Source organism: Tiliqua scincoides, chromosome 9 (assembly GCF_035046505.1).
Source record: "Tiliqua scincoides isolate rTilSci1 chromosome 9, rTilSci1.hap2, whole genome shotgun sequence".
NCBI classification, from domain to species: domain Eukaryota; kingdom Metazoa; phylum Chordata; class Lepidosauria; order Squamata; family Scincidae; genus Tiliqua; species Tiliqua scincoides.
The window spans coordinates 21,970,735-21,989,572 of record NC_089829.1 but is presented as its reverse complement, the minus strand read 5'-3'; the positions used below and the strand labels follow the sequence as shown (position 1 = coordinate 21,989,572).

At 53.4% G+C, this 18,838-nt stretch overlaps 1 protein-coding gene and 1 pseudogene across 1 annotated transcript in view; one reads left to right on the top strand and one right to left on the bottom strand.

Annotated features, from left to right (window-relative positions):
- The window catches only part of ZFHX3 (zinc finger homeobox 3), a 127,220-nt gene that overhangs the window by 28,911 nt on the left and 79,471 nt on the right, over positions 1-18,838 (top strand). Inside the window, exon 2 of the mRNA XM_066636879.1 lies at positions 14,454-17,224. Coding sequence (XP_066492976.1) covers positions 14,479-17,224 — 2,746 coding nt within the window. The 5' untranslated portion in view covers positions 14,454-14,478. The remainder of the gene's footprint in view (positions 1-14,453; positions 17,225-18,838) is intronic.
- On the bottom strand, positions 907-1,023 carry LOC136660968 (5S ribosomal RNA; annotated as a pseudogene).

Here is an 18,838-nt window from a genome sequence, read left to right as displayed (position 1 = left end):
TCCAAATGTTGGCGACTGTGACCACTAGATGGCTGAGATGCTCCGTTAGAGCCCTGGCTAGTCCCCTGCTGTTCTGGACCCCTGCTGTTCTGAACCCTGGGTTGCTGCTGGGAGGTGGGGAGGCAGCTGGGCCATGATGGGGCCAACTGTGATGCTAGGAAATCAACCTCTTGAGGGCTGCTTGTGGCAATGCAGTTTCCAGCTTCCTCCTTTGAGGCAAGGGCTCTAAATCTGCCTTTGGATGGTCCCTGGGAGCCAGGCTGAATGCCTCGAGATGGCTCCAGACCACTCCAGCATCAGGCTTCTGAGGCAGGGAGCCCACCTGTCTTTGGATGGATGAGGCTTGCTGCTCACAAGCAGCTCTGGCACAGCACCGCTCCATGTCCAAGCAGGTGGCAGGCAGCAAGTGTAGAGGGTGGTTTTCCACTGTGGAACTCTGGGAGTGCTTGCTTGGGGATGTGGCTGACCAGGCATGGAAGAGTGGTACGCTGGCTGCCTTCTGACTTGGTCTCCCTGCAAGTCACCTTGCAGAGGTGTGCAAGGCATTGGGCTGGTGAAGGCCCTCTCAGCGTGGGACTGCAGCAACCTGCATTGACACAAGCAGTGCTGGTTTTGTTTTCCCTCAGTGGTGATTGAGGCATGAAAGGTCTTCCTGGAAACCTGAGATCACAGCCCTGTTAAGAAATCTGAATGGGCTGCCCGCCAGCTGCATCCTGCATTACACACTTGGAGGTGCTGCAGAGGCTGGGAGAAAGCAGATGGCCTGGGGCTGCTGCTGGAGCCTGCATTGCGCCATCACCTCTCAGGACTTGGCAGCCTGAGCAGAGAAAGGAGAGGAGCTGGAAGCACTAGCATTGGGCCCTTGTTGTTGGTTGGCAACCTTTAGTCTTGAAAGACTATGGTATAAGCCTACAGCACCCGGTATTCCCAGGCGGTCTCCCATCCAAGTACTAACCAGGCCTGACCCTGCTTAGCTTCCGAGATCAGGTGAGATCGGGCATGTGCAGGGTAACAGTTGTATTCCCTAGCCTTACCAGGGCGGGTGCTTTGGCTGTGTCCTGGCCTGATCGGCTGCTTCCGGTGATAACGTACAAACACTGGGCCGCTCAGGAACCTGCCAGTTGAAGCTCTGTCCATGATGAAGAGGCCTGGCCTGAAGTGGCTGGGCGAGACTTTGACTGCTGGAAGGGAGCCCATCAGCACAGGCTGCTTCTGCACCATGCTCAAAACCCTGCATGGCCCTAGTGGGCAATGCAGAGTTCATGTTTCTGCTGGCCAGAAAGAGTGCTCAAGTCTCGTAGCCCATGTAGAGTGGTGGAATTGGTTCCTTAGACCTGGCTTTTGTCCTGAAGTGGTCTTGATCTTAAGCTGGTGGGGCAGGAGCATGATTGTGGTTGAGAGTGGAGGGAAAAGCAAGTAGCCAAGATTGGAGTGTGCTCCTTTTCATTTTACTTCTTGTTGAATGAGCATTTGGACTGCCCGGAGGCCATTGGTTCTCCTGTGGACAAATATTGGGAAAGCAATTTGTGTCCGTTTGTGGCAAGGGGAAGGGGGTGCTCCTGGCTGGAATGCAGAGTTGGGGCTTCTGTGAGGGAATGCCCAGCCAGCCAGTTGGGCTGTCATTCCAGAGAAGCTGGCTGAATGGCTGCCATATTGGTCTCAAAGAACAAGCGCAACTGGCAGTTCAGGCCAGACCCGTTGTGTGGTTGGGACTCCAGAAGGCATGCGTGGGGGTTCCATCCCAGGTATGAGTTCCTGGAATCTAGCTGCACATCCAGGATCAATCTGTGTGGAGGAAGGGAGAAGAGCCTTGTGTTGTTGAGGCTTCTACTCCAGGGCCTTTTCTTGACTGAGCAAACCCTGCTTTGCAGTGGGAAGGGTGGCCCTGCTTGTCTTCAGCACTTCCATTTGTTTAACTTCTTTAATTAAACTCGTAGGAAGTGCTGTTCCCTTGCAGAAATGTTGCTGAGTCTCTTCTGAGTGCAGCCGGATGCCTTTGTGTGTGGGTTGGGGTCCTTAGCAGGGCCCCTGGAGAATATTTGCTGTCTTGGTCCAGCTTAGCTGGAAGCGGCAATTACTGCTCTGGAGCTAATTACCATTCCTAGCCTTGGATCACTTTACACAGAGAGCCTGAAGACTGCCAGCAAAGGTCAGCCTGGGGGCCTCTTGCCAAAATGCCGTCCAGTGATGGTGATGCAGAGGCAGGAGCTGGCAGAGAGCTTACAAAGGCAGACCAGAACTGTGGCTGCAAAAGTTATGTGGGCTGGCAGAAAATGTCCAGTGCGATCAGCATGAGCTAGCAGTGGAGGGCTAGAACATCAGAAGCCCATCTATCTTGGGGTCTCTGGAGGTGCTGCTGGACCACTTTTCTGCTTGGTACTCGACCCCTGCAGATGTGGTTGGGAGTTTTTTCAGTCTGTCCTAGAATGTGTGGGTACTGGAGTCCCCTGCAGCTGCTGCTGGTTGTAGCTCCTATCCAAGCCTTGCATCCGTTCAGGGGTCCTTGTGATCTGCATGGAGCATGCAGGCACACAAACAGCTGCTTGGGCAGGAAGCTACTGTGCCCCAAACACTTTCCTGTCCTCTTAATGAATATCATCCAAGTGGCCTAGAAGGGAGCCAGTTGGTGCTGGAGGGGAGGAGGGGAGGTTAGGTCAGACCTCTTGAGTAGTGAGAGCAAGGGAGGCCATCTAAACGGTGAAGACTGTTTTAGGCAAATAGAGGCTGAAGAGAGACAGGGGCCCAGGTAGGTCTGGTCTAAATGGAGGGGACCAGAGCCCTTTGGAGCAACCAGTGTGGCTCTTACATGGCTTGCTTGGTGACTGCTCACCCCCTGCTGCTATCCTTCACAATGTTAGTGAAAACTGATCAGACAGGCAAAGATGCCTCTGGTGCCAGGAGCTGGGGGAGGGGGATTTAGCGTGCCCCGCCTTCATTTGGGAGCTCTCCAAACCACCTTCCTGCTTTGTTTTAGTAGTCCAGCAGCTTGTGTGACTAGTGTCATTTTCTACTTTAAAGAGACATTTATTTTTACCAAGGAGGAGAGTGATGTACAGAATTGGACATAAAAACAGTAAGGCAAATTCTTGCCAACTCAACTTTGCTGTTGCCATCCATGTCAGGTGTGAAGCCAAGGCACAGGACTTGGCTGAGTCCCAGAATCCCATTGAGTTCGTGTCAAAAGTACAGCCTGCATCCAGACCAGTGCTTGAAAAACAGCGCACAAGTAGACTCTGCTCATCCCAGGAAAGGGTGTTCTCTTAAGAGGCCTATCTCAACCCTTTCCTGGGATCGTTGAGCTGCCTTTGGAGGAGAGATGGGCACATGTGCTGTAGTGTGAAGGGTGTCAGCAGACCTCATCATGGGGCTGAGACTTGAGGCCCTTGGAAGAGTTGGCAGTTGAGTTGGGCAGGGGGCTGAAAGGGCCCCCACCAGGCTTCTTACTTGAGGCGTTACTGGTGTTGCTGTTTCAGTGAAACCTGTTCTGAAGAGGAGGTTGGCTGCCTTGCGGCACAGTGGAGCCCTCCGAGTTCTGTTAGGTGCCCAGGTCGGGGAGGACACATGTGGCTTCACAGCATGTCTGTCACCTTCACATGACCTCTCACCTCTGAGAGCAGCAGATGTTGCAGTGGCTGGCTGGGCCTCTGGTCTTTTGTGGAGTTTTCCACCCATCTGGCAGGAAAGAATTGCCAGTATTTTGCATCCTGTGCAAGACTTTAGAACAGTTTCTGTTCTGTCCAGCAAAAGAAGCTGCTTGTCAGTTGATGGCTGGATGGGGGGGTCAGAGTCAAAGCCAAAGGTGATCAGTCCACATCTGGAGTGTTTTGTCCAGTTCTGGTGGCTACATCTCAAAAAGAATATGCAGTGAGGTCTCCATATCCGTGGATGCCCAGCCAAAGATGGAGGGCCCCAGAGACCTTGGCGGACATGACCAGAAGTGAATATCATGTCCGGGAAGCCTTCTGAGGTGCAGGGAGGTTGCACATGGCCTCTCTGTAAGTCCCAGAGACTTCTGAAAGGCATTTCAGAAAGACTTCTCCCAGAGACTTCTGAAAGGCATTTCCTGTTTGCCGTTACAGGGCTCCCTACCCCCACTGATTTCACTGTCTGCAGAATTTGGTATCCATGGGGGGAGGGGTTCCTAGAATGAATCTCCAGCAGATACAGAGGGCCAGCTGTAGTGGAACTAGAAGAGGTGCAAAACAGAGTGACCGCAGTGATTTGTGTGCTGGGACATCTCCCTTATGAGGAAAAGCTACAGTGTTCGGGTTCTTCAGTCTAGAACAGGGGTGTCCAAACTTTACGGCAGGAGGGCCACATCATCTCTCTGACACTGTGTTGGGGGCCGGGGAAAAAAATTCATTTACATTTCAAATTTGAATAAATTTACATAAATGAATATATTAGAGAAGGAACTTATATGAATGAATGAAGGTCTTGCAATAGCTCAAGGCCTATAAAAGGCCTTGCACAAAGCAAGGCCAACCTTTCCTTTGGTGCCACTGCTGCATAGATGTGAAACAGCAAGCAGTGGAGGGAGCCCTTGTCCCACAGTTCATGGAAGAGGTCGAACAGTTGGCTGAGAGCAGTTGCATCAGGCCAGCATGGGCTCCAGCAAGACTATGGAGGACCAGAGGCTCCTTGGAGTCTGGGGGCTCCCTGAGGGCCGCATTGAGAGTCCTCAAGGGCCGCATGTGGCCCCAGGGCTGGGGTTTGGGCACCCCTGGTCTAGAAAGAAAGCACCAAGGTGGGGGTGTGATTGAGACATATAAAATTATGTGTGGGGTGCATAGAGGGATGTTCTTTTTCCCTCTCACATAACACCAGAATCAAAGGACATATTTCTGTGACTATTTCATATTTCAGACAAAAGGACATATTTCTTTACCCAGCATGTAATTAATTTCTGGAACTCCTTGCCACAGGATGTTGTTATGGCACTCAGCCTAGATACCTTTAAAAGGGATGAGACAGATATATGGCGGAAAAGTCCATAGCAGATTACAAACCAGAATGACTCTATGCAGTCTCCGAGTTGTGGTTAGGCTATCCCTGAATGCCAGATGCAAAGGGGTGGCAGTAGGTATGTTGTCTAGAGTTCTCCCTGAGGCATCTAGGGAGGAAGCTGGGCTAGATAGGCCCTGGGCCTGATCCAGCAGTGCTCTTCTGATGTATGTTTTGTTCCAGGCTTCAGTTGACCAGTGTTTTATTGCTTTTTGTAACTGGCTGAAGGCAGCTGTAGGTTCTCTTGCAGGGGTCCTGCAATTATCATAATAAACAGTTTTATCATCTGCTTGGCAATCAATAATGCAGCTTATGCTGCTTTAGTATCTCAGTGGTATTGATTACCTTAACAGCTGTGGAACTGCGGTCAGCTTCTGTTAACCCCTGGGCTGCTGTGGAGGCTGGCTTTCCCTGGAGGGGCCTGGATAGAGAAGCACGCTATGGCCCAGGCAGTGCTGGCATTTATTGAGAAACCAACGAGGCAAGGCAGTTCTGATGCTTGCCCTGACAGTTGCTCATCAAGCTTGAGAGTGAGAGGCAAAGTGGACACTTGGTGGAGCTTGAGCCTTCTAATGGGGCTTTGAGTGGATTGAGGGCAACTGGAGCCTGCCATTTCCCTGCTCCACCTTGTTTTTGGTGCCTTGAGCTGCTTGTCCCTGGGGCTGATGCTGTTGCTTCTGGGGTCCTTCCAACAATCTCAGGTCTTCTGGATTGGCCCAAGACTGGGCTGTCAACGCACCTCCAGCCACCTGCCTGCTTGCCTGGGACTCTGCAGCCTACCAAGAACGGGTGTGGGCAGCAAGTGGCATCTGCAGTGGGAGGGCTGTTACTCATTCTATCTGACACACCTTGGGTGGAGACCAGACTCTGGCCTTGTGGCCCAGCCTTTCTTTGAATGGGACTTCCCATCATTTGCTGCCTGGCTGATTTCTGATCAATGGAAATGAAATTGCATCACCTCCTCTGAGGCTCCACGGATGGCTGCTGCTTCCAGCTGTGTCAGTTCCGGTAATATAATCGCATCAGGCGTGTGAGAGGGTAATAAGGAATGAAAAAATAGAGCCTGTCAATTAGGAGGAGACTAGGCTGCAGGGTAACCCTTTCAGTGCTGGTGGGCAGACAGGTTGGACTCCCATGGGCACAACTGGACTAGGCATATCATTCCCTGGTGACCCACACAGGAAACCAGCTTCTTTTTCTGAAGTGGGGCCTTCTGTGCTGGAGTTGCTCAGAAAAACCCTGTACGGTCGTTATAACCCGTAGATGTTATATATCTGGACTTTCAGAAGGCGTTTGACACGGTCCCTCACCAAAGGCTACTGAAAAAACTCCACAGTCAGGGAATTAGAGGACAGGTCCTCTCATGGATTGAGAACTGGTTGAAGACCAGGAAACAGAGAGTGGGTGTCAATGGGCAATTTTCACAATGGAGAGAAATGAAAAGCAGTGTGCCCCAAGGATCTGTCCTGGGACTGGTGCTTTTCAACCTCTTCATAAATGACCTGGACACAGGGTTGAGCAGTGAGGTGGCTATGTTTGCAGATGACACCAAACTTTTCCGAGTGGTGAAGACCAGAAGTGATTGTGAGGAGCTCCAGAAGGATCTCTCCAGACTGGCAGAATGGGCAGCAAAATGGCAGATGCGCTTCAATGTCAGTAAGTGTAAGGACATGCACATTGGGGCAAAAATCAAAACTTCACATATAGGCTGATGAGTTCTGAGCTGTCTGTGACAGATCAGGAGAGAGATCTTTGGGTGGTGGTGGACAGGTCGATGAAAATGTTGACCCAGTGTGCGGCGGCAGTGAAGAAGGCCAATTCTATGCTTGGGATCATTAGAAAAGGTATTGAGAACAAAACGGCTAATATTATAATGCTGTTGTACAAATCTATGGTAAGGCCACACCTGGAGTATTGTGTCCAGTTCTGGTCGCCGCATCTCAAAAAAGACATAGTGGAAATGGAAAAGGTGCAAAAGAGAGCGACTAAGATGATTACTGGGCTGGGGCACCTTCCGTATGAGGAAAGGCTACGGCGTTTGGGCCTCTTCAGCCTAGAAAAGAGACGCCTGAGGGCGGACATGATTGAGACATACAAAATTATGCAGAGGATGGACAGAGTGGATAGAGAGGTGCTCTTTACACTCTCACATAACACCAGAACCAGGGGACATCCACTAAAATAGAGTGTTAGGAGAGTTAGAACAGACAAAAGAAAATATTTCTTTTCTCAGCGCGTGGTCGGTCTGTGGAACTCCTTGCCACAGGATGTGGTCATGGCGTCTGGCTTGGATGCCTTTAAAAGGGGATTGGACAAGTTTCTGGAGGAAAAGTCCATTACGGGTTACAGGCCATGATGTATGTGCAACCTCCTGATTTTAGAAATGGGCTATGTCAGAATGCCAGATGCAAGGGAGGGCAGCAGGATGAGGTCTCTTGTTATCTGGTGTGCTCCCTGGGGCATTTGGTGGGCCGCTGTGAGATACAGGAAGCTGGACTAGATGGGCCTATGACCTGATCCAGTGGGGCTGTTCTTATGTTCTTATGGTCAGAGGTGGGAACAGCACCCACTTGGGGAGGGGCAAGGACTGGGTGCTGCTGTGGTGGGTTTTTGGAAGGGCATCATCCTCATATGCACAGTGGGTGTTTCTAGAAAAGAGAGCGATAGTCGTGCTATTGGTGCTAGTCAGTGACACCCCGCTTCACTCTTCCCCCTCCAAAGGAACACTACACAATGGAAAAGAGCAACTGAAACCAAGAGCGGCTTAGCGCATTTTTGGCTTAGAAAATGGATCAAGTGGTGCTGGACAGATGGAACATGGCAAGTGTCCTGTAGTGAGAAACGAACCTGTTTTGGATTGTGCCTGTTAGAAGAGGTTCTTTCCCCAAGAAAGAACAGAGGAATGCTTTGAGCAGTGTGTGACCAGCTTGTGGAAGTTGTGGGCAGGGGTGGCACCACAGTGGCCATGGCAGCCAAGGGGTGTGTGTCCCTGATCAGAGCAGATCAACTTTGGAGACCTGTGACTGAGGAGCTTGCACTCTGTTCACATTGGCTGTGATAAGCATGGCTTGGAGTGTGCTGTGCTGAGGTGCTTGCATCCCTGTGCCTGGCAATCACTAAGCTCAGCGACAGCCTGTTGCCTCTGCCTCCGCCCTCCCTTGCAGTCTCCTCCCTGATGTCCCCCTCTAGCTTGAAGGCCTTTCAAGGCAGGAACCCTTTTGCTTCCTCTATGGTGATGCACTCTAAATTGAGGCGCTGCTAATCATACTGGATTGTGTTCTGTCGATCAGTTAGGTCCAGTCAAAGAGCCAAAGAAAAGTGGAGAATATCCAATCCTGGAGCTCCAGGCGATGTTTGGAGATTCTGAAGTTTTGATTGGTCTTTTTGGGCCCCTTTTGCATAGGGTCCCTATAAGTTCACCTACCAGGGCCATGTCCCTTGGGCCAGAGCGGGTCAAATATAGAAAATCATATGGGCACTTTGTGCATGGCTCACAATGCAAATATTTGTGATATATTGGAGTTGCAGGGCTGTCTGTTGGTCTCTGCCCTGGGCCGTTGGGTGAGAACAACCCAGCCCAGCAGTCGCTTCCTCCAGCAAGAGCAAGGAGGTGTGTGGTGGTGGGGACAGGTTGCCCATCCTGACAGTAACTCTGGGCTCTGCAGGCTGCCTGGAACATGGTGGTAGTCCAGGCGTGGCCTGCAGCATCCTTTGGGGACTGGCCCCTGTCCAAGCAGTGGTACAAACAGGGCACTGGCAGTGGCTGTGTGAGTGGAGGGGGCCTACCTGTGCAGCTCAGGCTTCCGAGCTGCTCCTCCATCATCCATGGGTGCTTTGGAGGTGTGCTTGTTATTGCTTTATGAGGAATGTTTCTTGGCTGAAATGCACAAGGGTAGGAAAGTTAAAACACATCAAGAAGCAAATTTTCCTGCTTCAGAAGCAGGACTATTGACCGTGATGGTCTTCAGCCTGTCTTTTGACCCAAATGGTGCAGGAGATGTGCGAGAGGCCTGGCCTGGCCTTGCCATGTGCCTGCCTGGGGAAGCCATCCTCTGGCCTCTTCCTGAACCCTGGGGCCTTGGGCCTGCTGCTGTGCCCTCCTGGTTTGTCCTCTGTTTCTGGGGGCTAGGCAGATGTGCTGGAGGACTTGAGGAGCCCTGCTGTGGGTCGTGCTCACTGAGCGTGTGCGCGTGTGTGTGTGTGTGGTGTGTGGCTTGTTTGGCTATGTTGGTTTTGTCAGCTTGCCAGTTCCAGCTTCTGTGTGGTTTTGCCCCTGTGGAGAGAGAAGGCCCACTCAACCCTCCCAGGGCACCTGGAGGTGCTCACGGTCAGGCCTTGGGGTTCATTGTTGACTCTGGAGGGCAGGTGGAAAGGACTTGATCCTGGTCGCCCTGCTGGGCTCAGTTGCTCCCCCTTCATCTGGTAATGCCAGGGAGAACATGTGGCCATTGGTTGGGGGGAGGGATGGCGCCCACTTTGGTCCCTCTGCTGCTTTGCTGGCCTCCACTCTATGCACTAGGCCTAGGTTTGTGACTGCAGCACGGAGGTTGCCACACGTTCCCTGCAGGGACTGGCTGAGAGGGCAGGTTTCTGTTCCTGTCTGAGTTTGTCTGTACTGGAAATAGCACAACTGAGGAGGCAGCCACAGCTGGTAGCATTGCCTGGCTCCTGGTGCAGGGCTGACGTCTCTGGATCTGACCCCACATGGAAGTCATCTTTGTGCATACTGGCAAAGTGGGACTGGGCTTCTGTGGCAGCCTCGCCTGCTGCACTTGCCTCTTAAATCTGGCCTGTGAAAAAGGGAGTTGTGAGCCGGACCCTTCGAACACTTGGTGACTGCGAGTGTTGCCTCTTGGGAAAGGGAATAAAAGGCTTGCCTCGGAGCTGAGCTATTGCCTCCACAGATTGTGGCTCCTCCACAACAACTCTGCTGCTGGAACTGGTGAAGATGGCAGAGGGGAGCTGGGACCAGGGCTGTATGCATGACTGCCAGGAGTTTGTACGGATGGGAAGCCTGGCTTAGGCAGGGACTTCTGGGGGAGGCCCACATGACATCAGGATTCACCCACGTTCTTCTCTGTGGTCTGGGTAAAACATGGAGGGGAGAGGGAGATGGGAAACCAGAACTGGCTTGCTTTTTGTCTGAAAGTGTGTGAAGATGGGTGGGGGGGGGGGCAAGCTGAAATGATAATGGTCTATGCAGGCTAAATCAAAACTTTGCATTCAAAGTCTTGTGCAGTGAGTCTAGAAAAGAGGCATTTTTCAGTCTAGGCGCTTGAGGGGGGACATGATTGGGACATACAAAATTATTCGGGGGTTGGATAGAGGGATGTTTTTTTCCCTCTCACACAACACCAGAACTAAGGGGCATCCACTAAAATTGAGTGTTGGGGGTGTTAGAACAGACAAAAGAAAATATTTCTTTACTCAGTGTGTAATTAGTCTGTGAAATTCCTTGCTGCAGGACGTGGTGATGGCATCTGACCTTAACGCCTATAATAGAGGGTTGGACAGATTTCTGGAGGAAAACCCCATCACAGGTTGCAAGCCATGATGGGTAGTCTGAGATTAGCTGGTAGCTCATTATGAGAGCTGGATAGGAATTTTTTTCTGTCATCCGAATTGGCCATGGATTGCAGTTTTCTCACTTACCCCAGACTGGCAAGGGTGGGATGGTGTGTTCAGTAGGTTTCATGTGTTAAAAATTGGACACGTGTTTAATAAAATGGCTGAAGTTAAACCCAAGTGCAGGTTGGTGTCTTAGTTGGAGGGTGTGAGGTTTAATAGAATGCCAGATGCAGGGGAGTGGCAGCGAGATGCAAGTAACTTGTGTGCTCCCTGAGGCATCTGGTGGGCTGCTGTGAGATAGAGGAAGCTGGACTAGTGGGCCCTGAACCTGATCCAGCAGGACTCTTGTTATGATCCTGTAGGCCCAGGTCTCGCATTCACTCTACTGGTGGGGGCGGCTTTTCTCCAGGCTAAAAGCCTGGTGCTCAAAGCAGTTCATAACAAGGTTAAAAACATACATAATAAAACATAACATAAAACAAATACTTAAGATCATAGTGACCTAAAGCAGCAGATTAAAACATAAAGCCATCAGGCAAGTAGCAGATAAGAATTCAGCAGCCCCCCCATATCCTGGAGACTTTTAGTTCTGCTCTGCCCTGTTTGGTGGAAGAGATGAGAGCTCCAGGAATGCTTGGATGCTGCTGTTGATGGAGCCTTTTCAATTTGGCTTTTGCCAGGCAAAATGTTGGGGACTATTCTGGTTACCGTGTTGAGTAGTTGTTGCCAAGAGGGGGCCATGGGCACATGTCCAGCTCCTCTACATCTGCTGTTGTCTTCTGCTGAGGTCCGTTGCGTTGTCTTTCTGCATCACCTCATTCAGGTGAAACTGGGGAAAGGGGGTGCTGTCTCACCTTGCTTCTGTTCCTCCTTGGAGGATGGATCTTGGAACATGGTTCAGAGAGACTACGGCTACACACTGTAGCCCTTGTCTTAAAGGGTGTCCCAAAGGTGCATTTTGTCTTCATAACTGTTCCACAGCTGCACGACACTGGGGGCTTCTACTGCGGAGCCTGCTGCCTGTAATTCTGTGGAGAGCTGTCTGGCCTGGGGCCTTCCTGTCAGTGACACTCAAACTGTGCAACTCCCCCCATCTTCACTGGCTAGGTTTTTCCGGGGGATTGGGAGCCCTCTCAGCTGAGGAGGGCTTCTCTGCTTGGCCTGGTCTTGCTAACTACTGCTGTTTCTTGTCCTCTGCCCTGCCCTGCCCTGCTCAACTGTGAGCTGCTTTGGGGGTCATTTTCATTCCTGTGGTGGAATATAAGGGTTTTACCAAGTAGTTTGTGGGAGTCATGAGTCTCAGTTAAAAGTTAAGCAAGTTACAGGTGTGGGGGGGGGGGGGCGGGAACAAGTAGCTGGACTGTAGTGGAGCTGAGCACAGCAGGAGCCCGGGGGTCCTATGGGGCAGGTGGGATGAGAGAAGGAGGGAGGGCTTGGTTTTTCTAACTGAAGATCATTGATTTTACGGGAAGCACTGGCTGTGCAGGCAGTGTGCTGATCGACCTGACTGGTTGGCTTCTGCCTCCTTCAGCGAGAGCCCCCTTTCCTTAATGACTGGCTGATGGAGAGAGTGCTGGCCAGGCAGAGAGCTGGGCTGGTCTCTGTATCTTTCATGTGGCTGGACTGAGGTGTGAAGTGGCACCTGTTCTGGACTTGCTGTGGGTCCAATGAAGCCCATCCACCATGAGGTCAGCCTGTGGCCTCTCAAAGGCAGGGGCAAATTGCAGTTTGCAAGCTAAAGGGTCAGTGAAGGGAGCTCTTGCTGCTTACGCTGGGGGAAGACTGAGCTGGTGGGCAGAGCCCTGCTCCTGGGAGTTGTGCTGGCAACCATTCCAGAGATGGGGAGGCAGGGGAGCCCAGGCGTGCTTCTTTCATTGGTTAACTTGTTGGAGGGGGAAGGGCAGCCAGAACAGTTGGGAGGCCAAAGAGCCCACCAATTAATTGGGAAGCATTTGCCAGTTACTCTGGCCTGGCCTGCAGAGGAGATTGGCTTTCCTGTCGATAAACAAGTCCCTGGTGCAGCATCAAAGCCGCAGTCCTTTATCCATCGCGGCCGCCTCTTCCCGCTTGTTCCTGTAACTTACCAAGCATTTACAACATTGATTTTGCAATCAGGCTGTTAACCCTCCCGCCCCATCAGCCTTGCCAGCCCTGTTGGCCCAAACAGTCAGTCAGGTTGCTGGCAGCTGGTTGAGGGTCCGTGCCACAGGAGCTCTGTTGAGCATGCCAGGCAGGTCCTTGGGCAGCCTGTCACTGCCTGTCTATCAGAAGTGTCTGCCTGAGGTGTTGGTGTGTACTTCCTCACCTCAAGCGGCCTGTGGACTTGCTGCTGAATGTCCTGGGCTAGTGAGGTTTGTGATGGCCCTGTGGCCCCTTGAGAGTCTGCAGAGAAGCAGTGTGTGGCCTGAACAGCAAGAGGGTGCATGTTTGAGGGGGCACCGCTGTGGGAGAGGTGGCAAGCCATCTTGGAGAGGTGGCCATTGCCTGTAGCACCAGGGACAGGCCGCATGGCTGTGTGCTGTATGACTTCAGAGCAGGTCTTTGGGGAGGGCCTTGGAGCACATGGGGGAGTGGAGCTGGCTTGGGCCTAGGAAGGCTGGTGGCTTGCCCCTTCCAAGCTTAGTCGGATGAAGAGGGGCCTTGGAGCAGCCTTGGGACTAGTTTGTATACCTAGACCTTGGTACTTGGTGAGTGGTTTAAAGAGAACTGGGCCAGAAATATTTCATGGCCTTGAGACGTGTCTCTGGCCACTGTGATGGTGCTGGTGAGAATACTGGGCCTTGTAGTAGGAGCTGCTTTGGGGAATGGCTCTGCACCATTGTCCAGTCTTAAGTGCAACCTCGCCCAAGGCCCCTGGGTCTTCTCTGCTTTCTGTGGCTCCTGTCTCTAAGCATTCCCTCAAGGTGAAGCAGGCAGCACTGCCTGCTGGCCGGTCAGCGGCTCCTGCACTGCCTTGGGTTGCCCTTCCCTTCTCGTGCCTGGTTGGGATGCTGCCAACTGCACCCTGTCTCCTCTTGGCCCCCCTCTCTCCCAGTTGTCGCCAGAGGGAACCTGGTGACCTCTCGGAGGCTGCCTGTGCTGGGAGTCCAAGTGCAACCCGTCAGCCTCTAGGTGTCATTGGACCTGGCAGGTATTGGGTAGAGTGAAAATGATCTTGGAGCATTTGAGACTGTGAAGTGACAGCAGAAAAGCTGGAGTGGTGCCCCATGGTGTTGAGGCCTCAGTTTGCGAATGCTGCCCTCTGGCCCCGTGCCTGCCCCACAGCGAGAGAAGTGGAGCTTGGCCCTTCAGCACTGCAGGAGAACAAGGGTTGGAGTCTGTGGAACCTCTCAGATGGTTGGGGAGGGGCTTTTCCTTGTCATGGACACCTCCCCAGTTTACAGCCCTCACTAGTTTAGCAGCATCTGTAGAGGTGCAGTTAACCTCTCACGGAAGCAGGTATGCTATTTCTGCCCAGCCTTTTGCTTTTGGTTGGTTGGGTTTTTTGAGGGATGAAGAGGGATGAGCTTGAGCCCCCTTTTGCAGATCCAGGGATGGCTCTGAAACATCATCACAAGCGCCCCCCCCCGCCCGTTTTCACCACCTACTCCTGTGAGCAAGTGACAAGCTTTGGGGGGGAATGGCAGCTTTTCCCTCCTTAAGGGAGGGGCTTTCCTGGAGCTTATGCCCTCCCCCCACTATTTGATCTGCTGTGGCATTGAGCCTTGTGACTCCTGCCCACCCACCTACCTCCACTCTCTAGACTTGGCAACAGAAGGTAGCCCTTCCTCCGGGTGAGACAGGGTATGCATGTCATGGCTGTGGTGTGTGGAGTCCTGGCCTGTGCCTCCCCCTAACGGCTCTGCCTTTCTCTCTTTCTCTTTCCCTTCCCCCTGCCTCAGGTCCGCGCCATACTGGGTACAATGAATGCTCCATGCAGAGCCCGCCATGGAAGGCTGTGACTCGCCTGTCATCTTGGGGACGGACCATGGGTGCACTCTCCCTCAGCGCCAACAATGGACTGAACCTGGCAGCACCCACCTCCCCAGCAGCAGCAAGCCTGGTAGCATGGAGTCATCTGCCACAGAGAACCACCGAGCCCTGGACGACCTGCGGGCTCCCTCTCTGAGCGAGTGCTTTCCGGGCAGTGCCCCTGCTTCAGGCCCCAGCACTGAGGTGGCCGGCAAGGAGGTCCACTGTGACGAGTGCTCCGCCTCCTTCGCCAGCTTGCAGACCTACATGGAGCACCACTGCCCCAGTGCCCGACCACTCCTCCCGCTGTCAGAGGACTGTGGGAGCGACACCGGTGAGGAGGGGGATGAGGAGAGTGATGTGGAGAATCTGGCAGGGGAGATCGTCTACCAGCCAGATGGCTCTGCATACATTGTGGAAAGCCTCAGCCAGCTGATCCAAAGTGGAGGGGTCTGCGGGGCTGCTGGCACTGGCACTGGCAGTGGGGCGCCCCCTTCACTCTTTATGAACTCTCTCCCCAGTGCTGGGGCCAAGTCAGGCGAGGCTTCTGCAGCCACACCTGTCTACCCACAGATCATCAACACTTTCCACATAGCCTCATCCCTTGGGAAGTGGTTTGAGGGCTCGGACCAAGCCTTCCCGAATACCTCAGCCCTGACGGGGGTCAGTCCCGTCTTGCACAGCTTCCGCGTGTTTGACGTGCGCCACAAAAGCAACAAGGATTACCTGAACAGCGACGGTTCTGCCAAAAGCTCCTGCGTATCCAAAGATGTTCCCCACAATGTGGACCTGTCCAAATTTGATGGCTTTGTGCTTTATGGAAAGCGGAAGCCCATCCTGATGTGTTTCTTGTGCAAGCTCTCCTTTGGCTATGTCCGCTCATTTGTGACCCACGCGGTGCACGACCATCGGATGACTCTGAGCGAGGAGGAGCGGAAAATTCTTAGCAATAAGAACATCTCCGCTATCATCCAAGGGATTGGAAAAGACAAGGAACCCCTTGTAAGCTTTTTGGAACCAAAAAACAAAAACTGTCCATACCCTTTAGTTTCCACAGCTAACCTCATAGGCCCTGGACACAGTTTCTATGGCAAATTCAGTGGGATTCGAATGGAAGGGGAAGAGGGTTCCCAGGTTGGGTCTGCCGCTGGAACAGAACAGCCCCCGACGGGCCTCTTGGCACCTGGGGCCCTCTTGAACCTTGGAGGGCTAACAAGCTCAGCTTTGAAGACCCCAATTACCTCAGTCCCCCTGGGCCCCCTGGCTTCCAGTCCTACCAAATCCTCTGAGGGGAAGGACCCTGGGGGAGTGGAGCATGAGAAGCAAGAACTGCCTGAGCAGGACAGACTGTTGGAGAAACCAGAGCCAGCTGGGGAGGAGGAGATGGATGGGGAGGAGGAGGAGGAGGAGGAGGAGGAGGAAGAGGATGATGAAGAGGAGGAGGACGAGGAGGAGGAGGGGTGCAAAGGGCTGTTTCCGAGTGAGGCGGAGGACGACTTGGAGGAAAGGCCTTCCGAAGAGTCTGGGGCTGTGGTAGGCAATGGCGGCGGCAGCAAAAAGGACCTTGGTCTCTCAAACCAAAGCATTTCTCCCTTAATGCCTAACGTGCTCCAGGTGCTGGCCAGGGGCACGGCTTCTTCTAGTTCAAATTCTGCTTCTTCCTTTGTCTTTGATGGTGCAAACAGGAGGAGTTGTTTAAGCTTTAACAGTGAAGGCAGCGAGGGCAGTCGGAGGCTGGACTTCAGCGATGAAAGTGCCAATAAGGACCAGGCCGCAGTCCCAGAACCAAATGAGAGTGTCGAGGGTGAGGACGGGGGCTACCTCTCCCATCACCAGCACGCTGGCCCCCTCTGTGAGTTTGGGGGTGGGGAGTGCCCCTCAGGGAGTGGTGTGGAGTGCCCCAAGTGTGACACCATCCTGGGTTCCTCACGCTCGCTCGGCGGCCACATGACCATGATGCATTCACGCAACTCGTGCAAGACACTCAAGTGCCCCAAGTGTAATTGGCACTACAAGTACCAGCAGACGCTCGAGGCGCACATGAAGGAAAAGCACCCGGAGCCGGGGGGCTCATGTGCCTACTGCAGGAGTGGGCAGCCCCACCCACGGCTGGCCCGGGGCGAGAGCTACACCTGTGGTTACAAGCCTTTTCGCTGCGAGGTTTGTAACTACTCCACGACTACCAAAGGCAACCTCAGTATTCATATGCAGTCCGACAAGCATCTCAACAACATGCAGAACCTGCAGAATGGAGGCGGGGAGCAAGTTTTCAGCCACACTGCTGGAGCAGCCGCTGCAGCCGCTGCTGCTGCTGCAGCCGCCGCAGCAGCCGCAGCAAACATAGGTAGCAGCTGCGGGGCCCCCTCCCCCAGCAAGCCCAAAAGCAAGCCGACCTGGCGGTGCGAGGTGTGCGACTATGAGACCAATGTTGCCAGGAACCTGCGCATTCACATGACCAGTGAAAAGCACATGCACAACATGATGCTGCTGCAGCAGAACGTGAGCCAAATGCAGCACAGCCGCCACTTGGGCCTGGGCAGCCTGCCTGCTGAGGCTGAGCTGTACCAGTACTACCTGGCACAGAATATGGCCCTGCCCAGCTTGAAGACGGACAGTGCTGGGGCTGCCGATGCTCAGTTCATGATGGGCGGCTTCCAGCTGGACCCCACCAGCCCAGTAGTCTCTGTGGCCCCATCACTAGGTGAGGCAATTTGAGTGTCCTGTTGCAATTCTCTCACTGGGTGGAATGGTGCAGGCAGGCGTGTGGGTGGGTGAGTGCCCCCCCCCCAGAAAGGGTGGTGTGCAGCTGATGTGTGGCTGCTCATGGGGAGAGCTCCAGACGCAGCATAATTGGAATGGCTTTGTAGATGGCAAGTTTCTTGAGGTGATGAGAATGAGCTGCTGCGGGGCACTTTCTGACCTGTGGATGTAGGTGGGGGCTTTTTTCAGACTCTCCTGTCTTTGGGAAAGGGCAGCAGACATCCAGGCCTGAGGGCAAAGGTCGCTTTGAAGGAAGGGGAGAGTGGTAGACATGGAAGAGGCGGTCTGCTTTGTCACCACTCGCAGCCTCTCTCTGTGTTCTAGGCAAGAGGCAGATGCCTACTTCAGCCATGAGGGCCAGGAAGGAGAGGCAAGAGGCAGTGTCACCGTTTTGCCATGTACAGTGCCACGGCCCTAGTGGTGAGTTTGGCATGGTGGGCCTGAACCCACGAGGCAGCTTCTCTGGGCTGGCTGCTCACCTGCAAAACTAAAGGGGGAATTGATTCCTGCCCCTCCCCTTCCTTCTTGTTCAGAAAGCCATGTGACAAGCCACATCGAATGTTTGCGCAAGGCAGCGATTGATCGAGTCATGCTTGTTGGATTGAGCAATGCCTCTCCTTTCTGTCAGGGTTGGTGTCCGTCCTCTCAGGAAAGCAGGAGAGGTGCAATGGCTCTGTCTAGGGAGAGCCCAGGTTGCCTTGTCCTTCAGGTGTATGACTGGCAGCATGTCTGCCCTCTGCGGGGATGTTCCAGGCAGGGTGGCAAATGGCACCTGCCAGGAGGGCTGCTGGGAGCAAGTTCCCTTGCTAAAAGTGTCCAGTAAGCCCGCAGCCACGTAGTGTGCGGTTAGTGGTTGAGGTGATTTTCTGTGTCGAGTTTCAGATGTACTTGCCAGTCAAGTGTCTCCAGAAAGTCTGAGTGAAAGGGTGCTGCTGGGGAAAATGTGGATTTGAGGGTCCTGGGAAGGGCTTAATTGAAAGGTGGGCATTGAAGACTATGCTGCTGCTGGAGGCCAGACTGAATTCTCTGCTTTGTTGAAGAATTCCCATGGTGCATGCATGGAGGCTGCGCTCCTGTGCCAATCAAGTGCTGTGGTCCTCGCCGCTTAGCCAGGAGCTCTTGCACAGTGTCATTGTTGAGCAGCCAGCTGCCCTTGAGACTGGAACAGCTGCCCTGCAGAGAAGGCCCTTTTCTCAGGACCGCCTCCCTCCATGACAGAGCTGTGACTCAGTCCACACATTCTCCAGGGTGAGGCAGGCTTTTCCACCAGTTTGTGTGGGGGTGGGATGGCGGGTGGGTCCTGCGCTTCCCCATGCAAAAAACAAAACTAACCCCTCTCTGGCTATTTGTAGTAAATTAATCATGTTGGAAGGAAGGCTTAGCTCAGACTTCACCCTTGATCTGGCTGCTTCCTGCCACATGGGTGGCTTCATGTGGGGCAGCAGTCCAGAACATTTCTCTATCTGCAATCCAGACTTCCGCCATCTTCTTCTGTGCAAGGTGTGCACCTTGAGTTTGCAAGGGAGACTGGCCTGGGGGTGCCACTTTGGGGCAC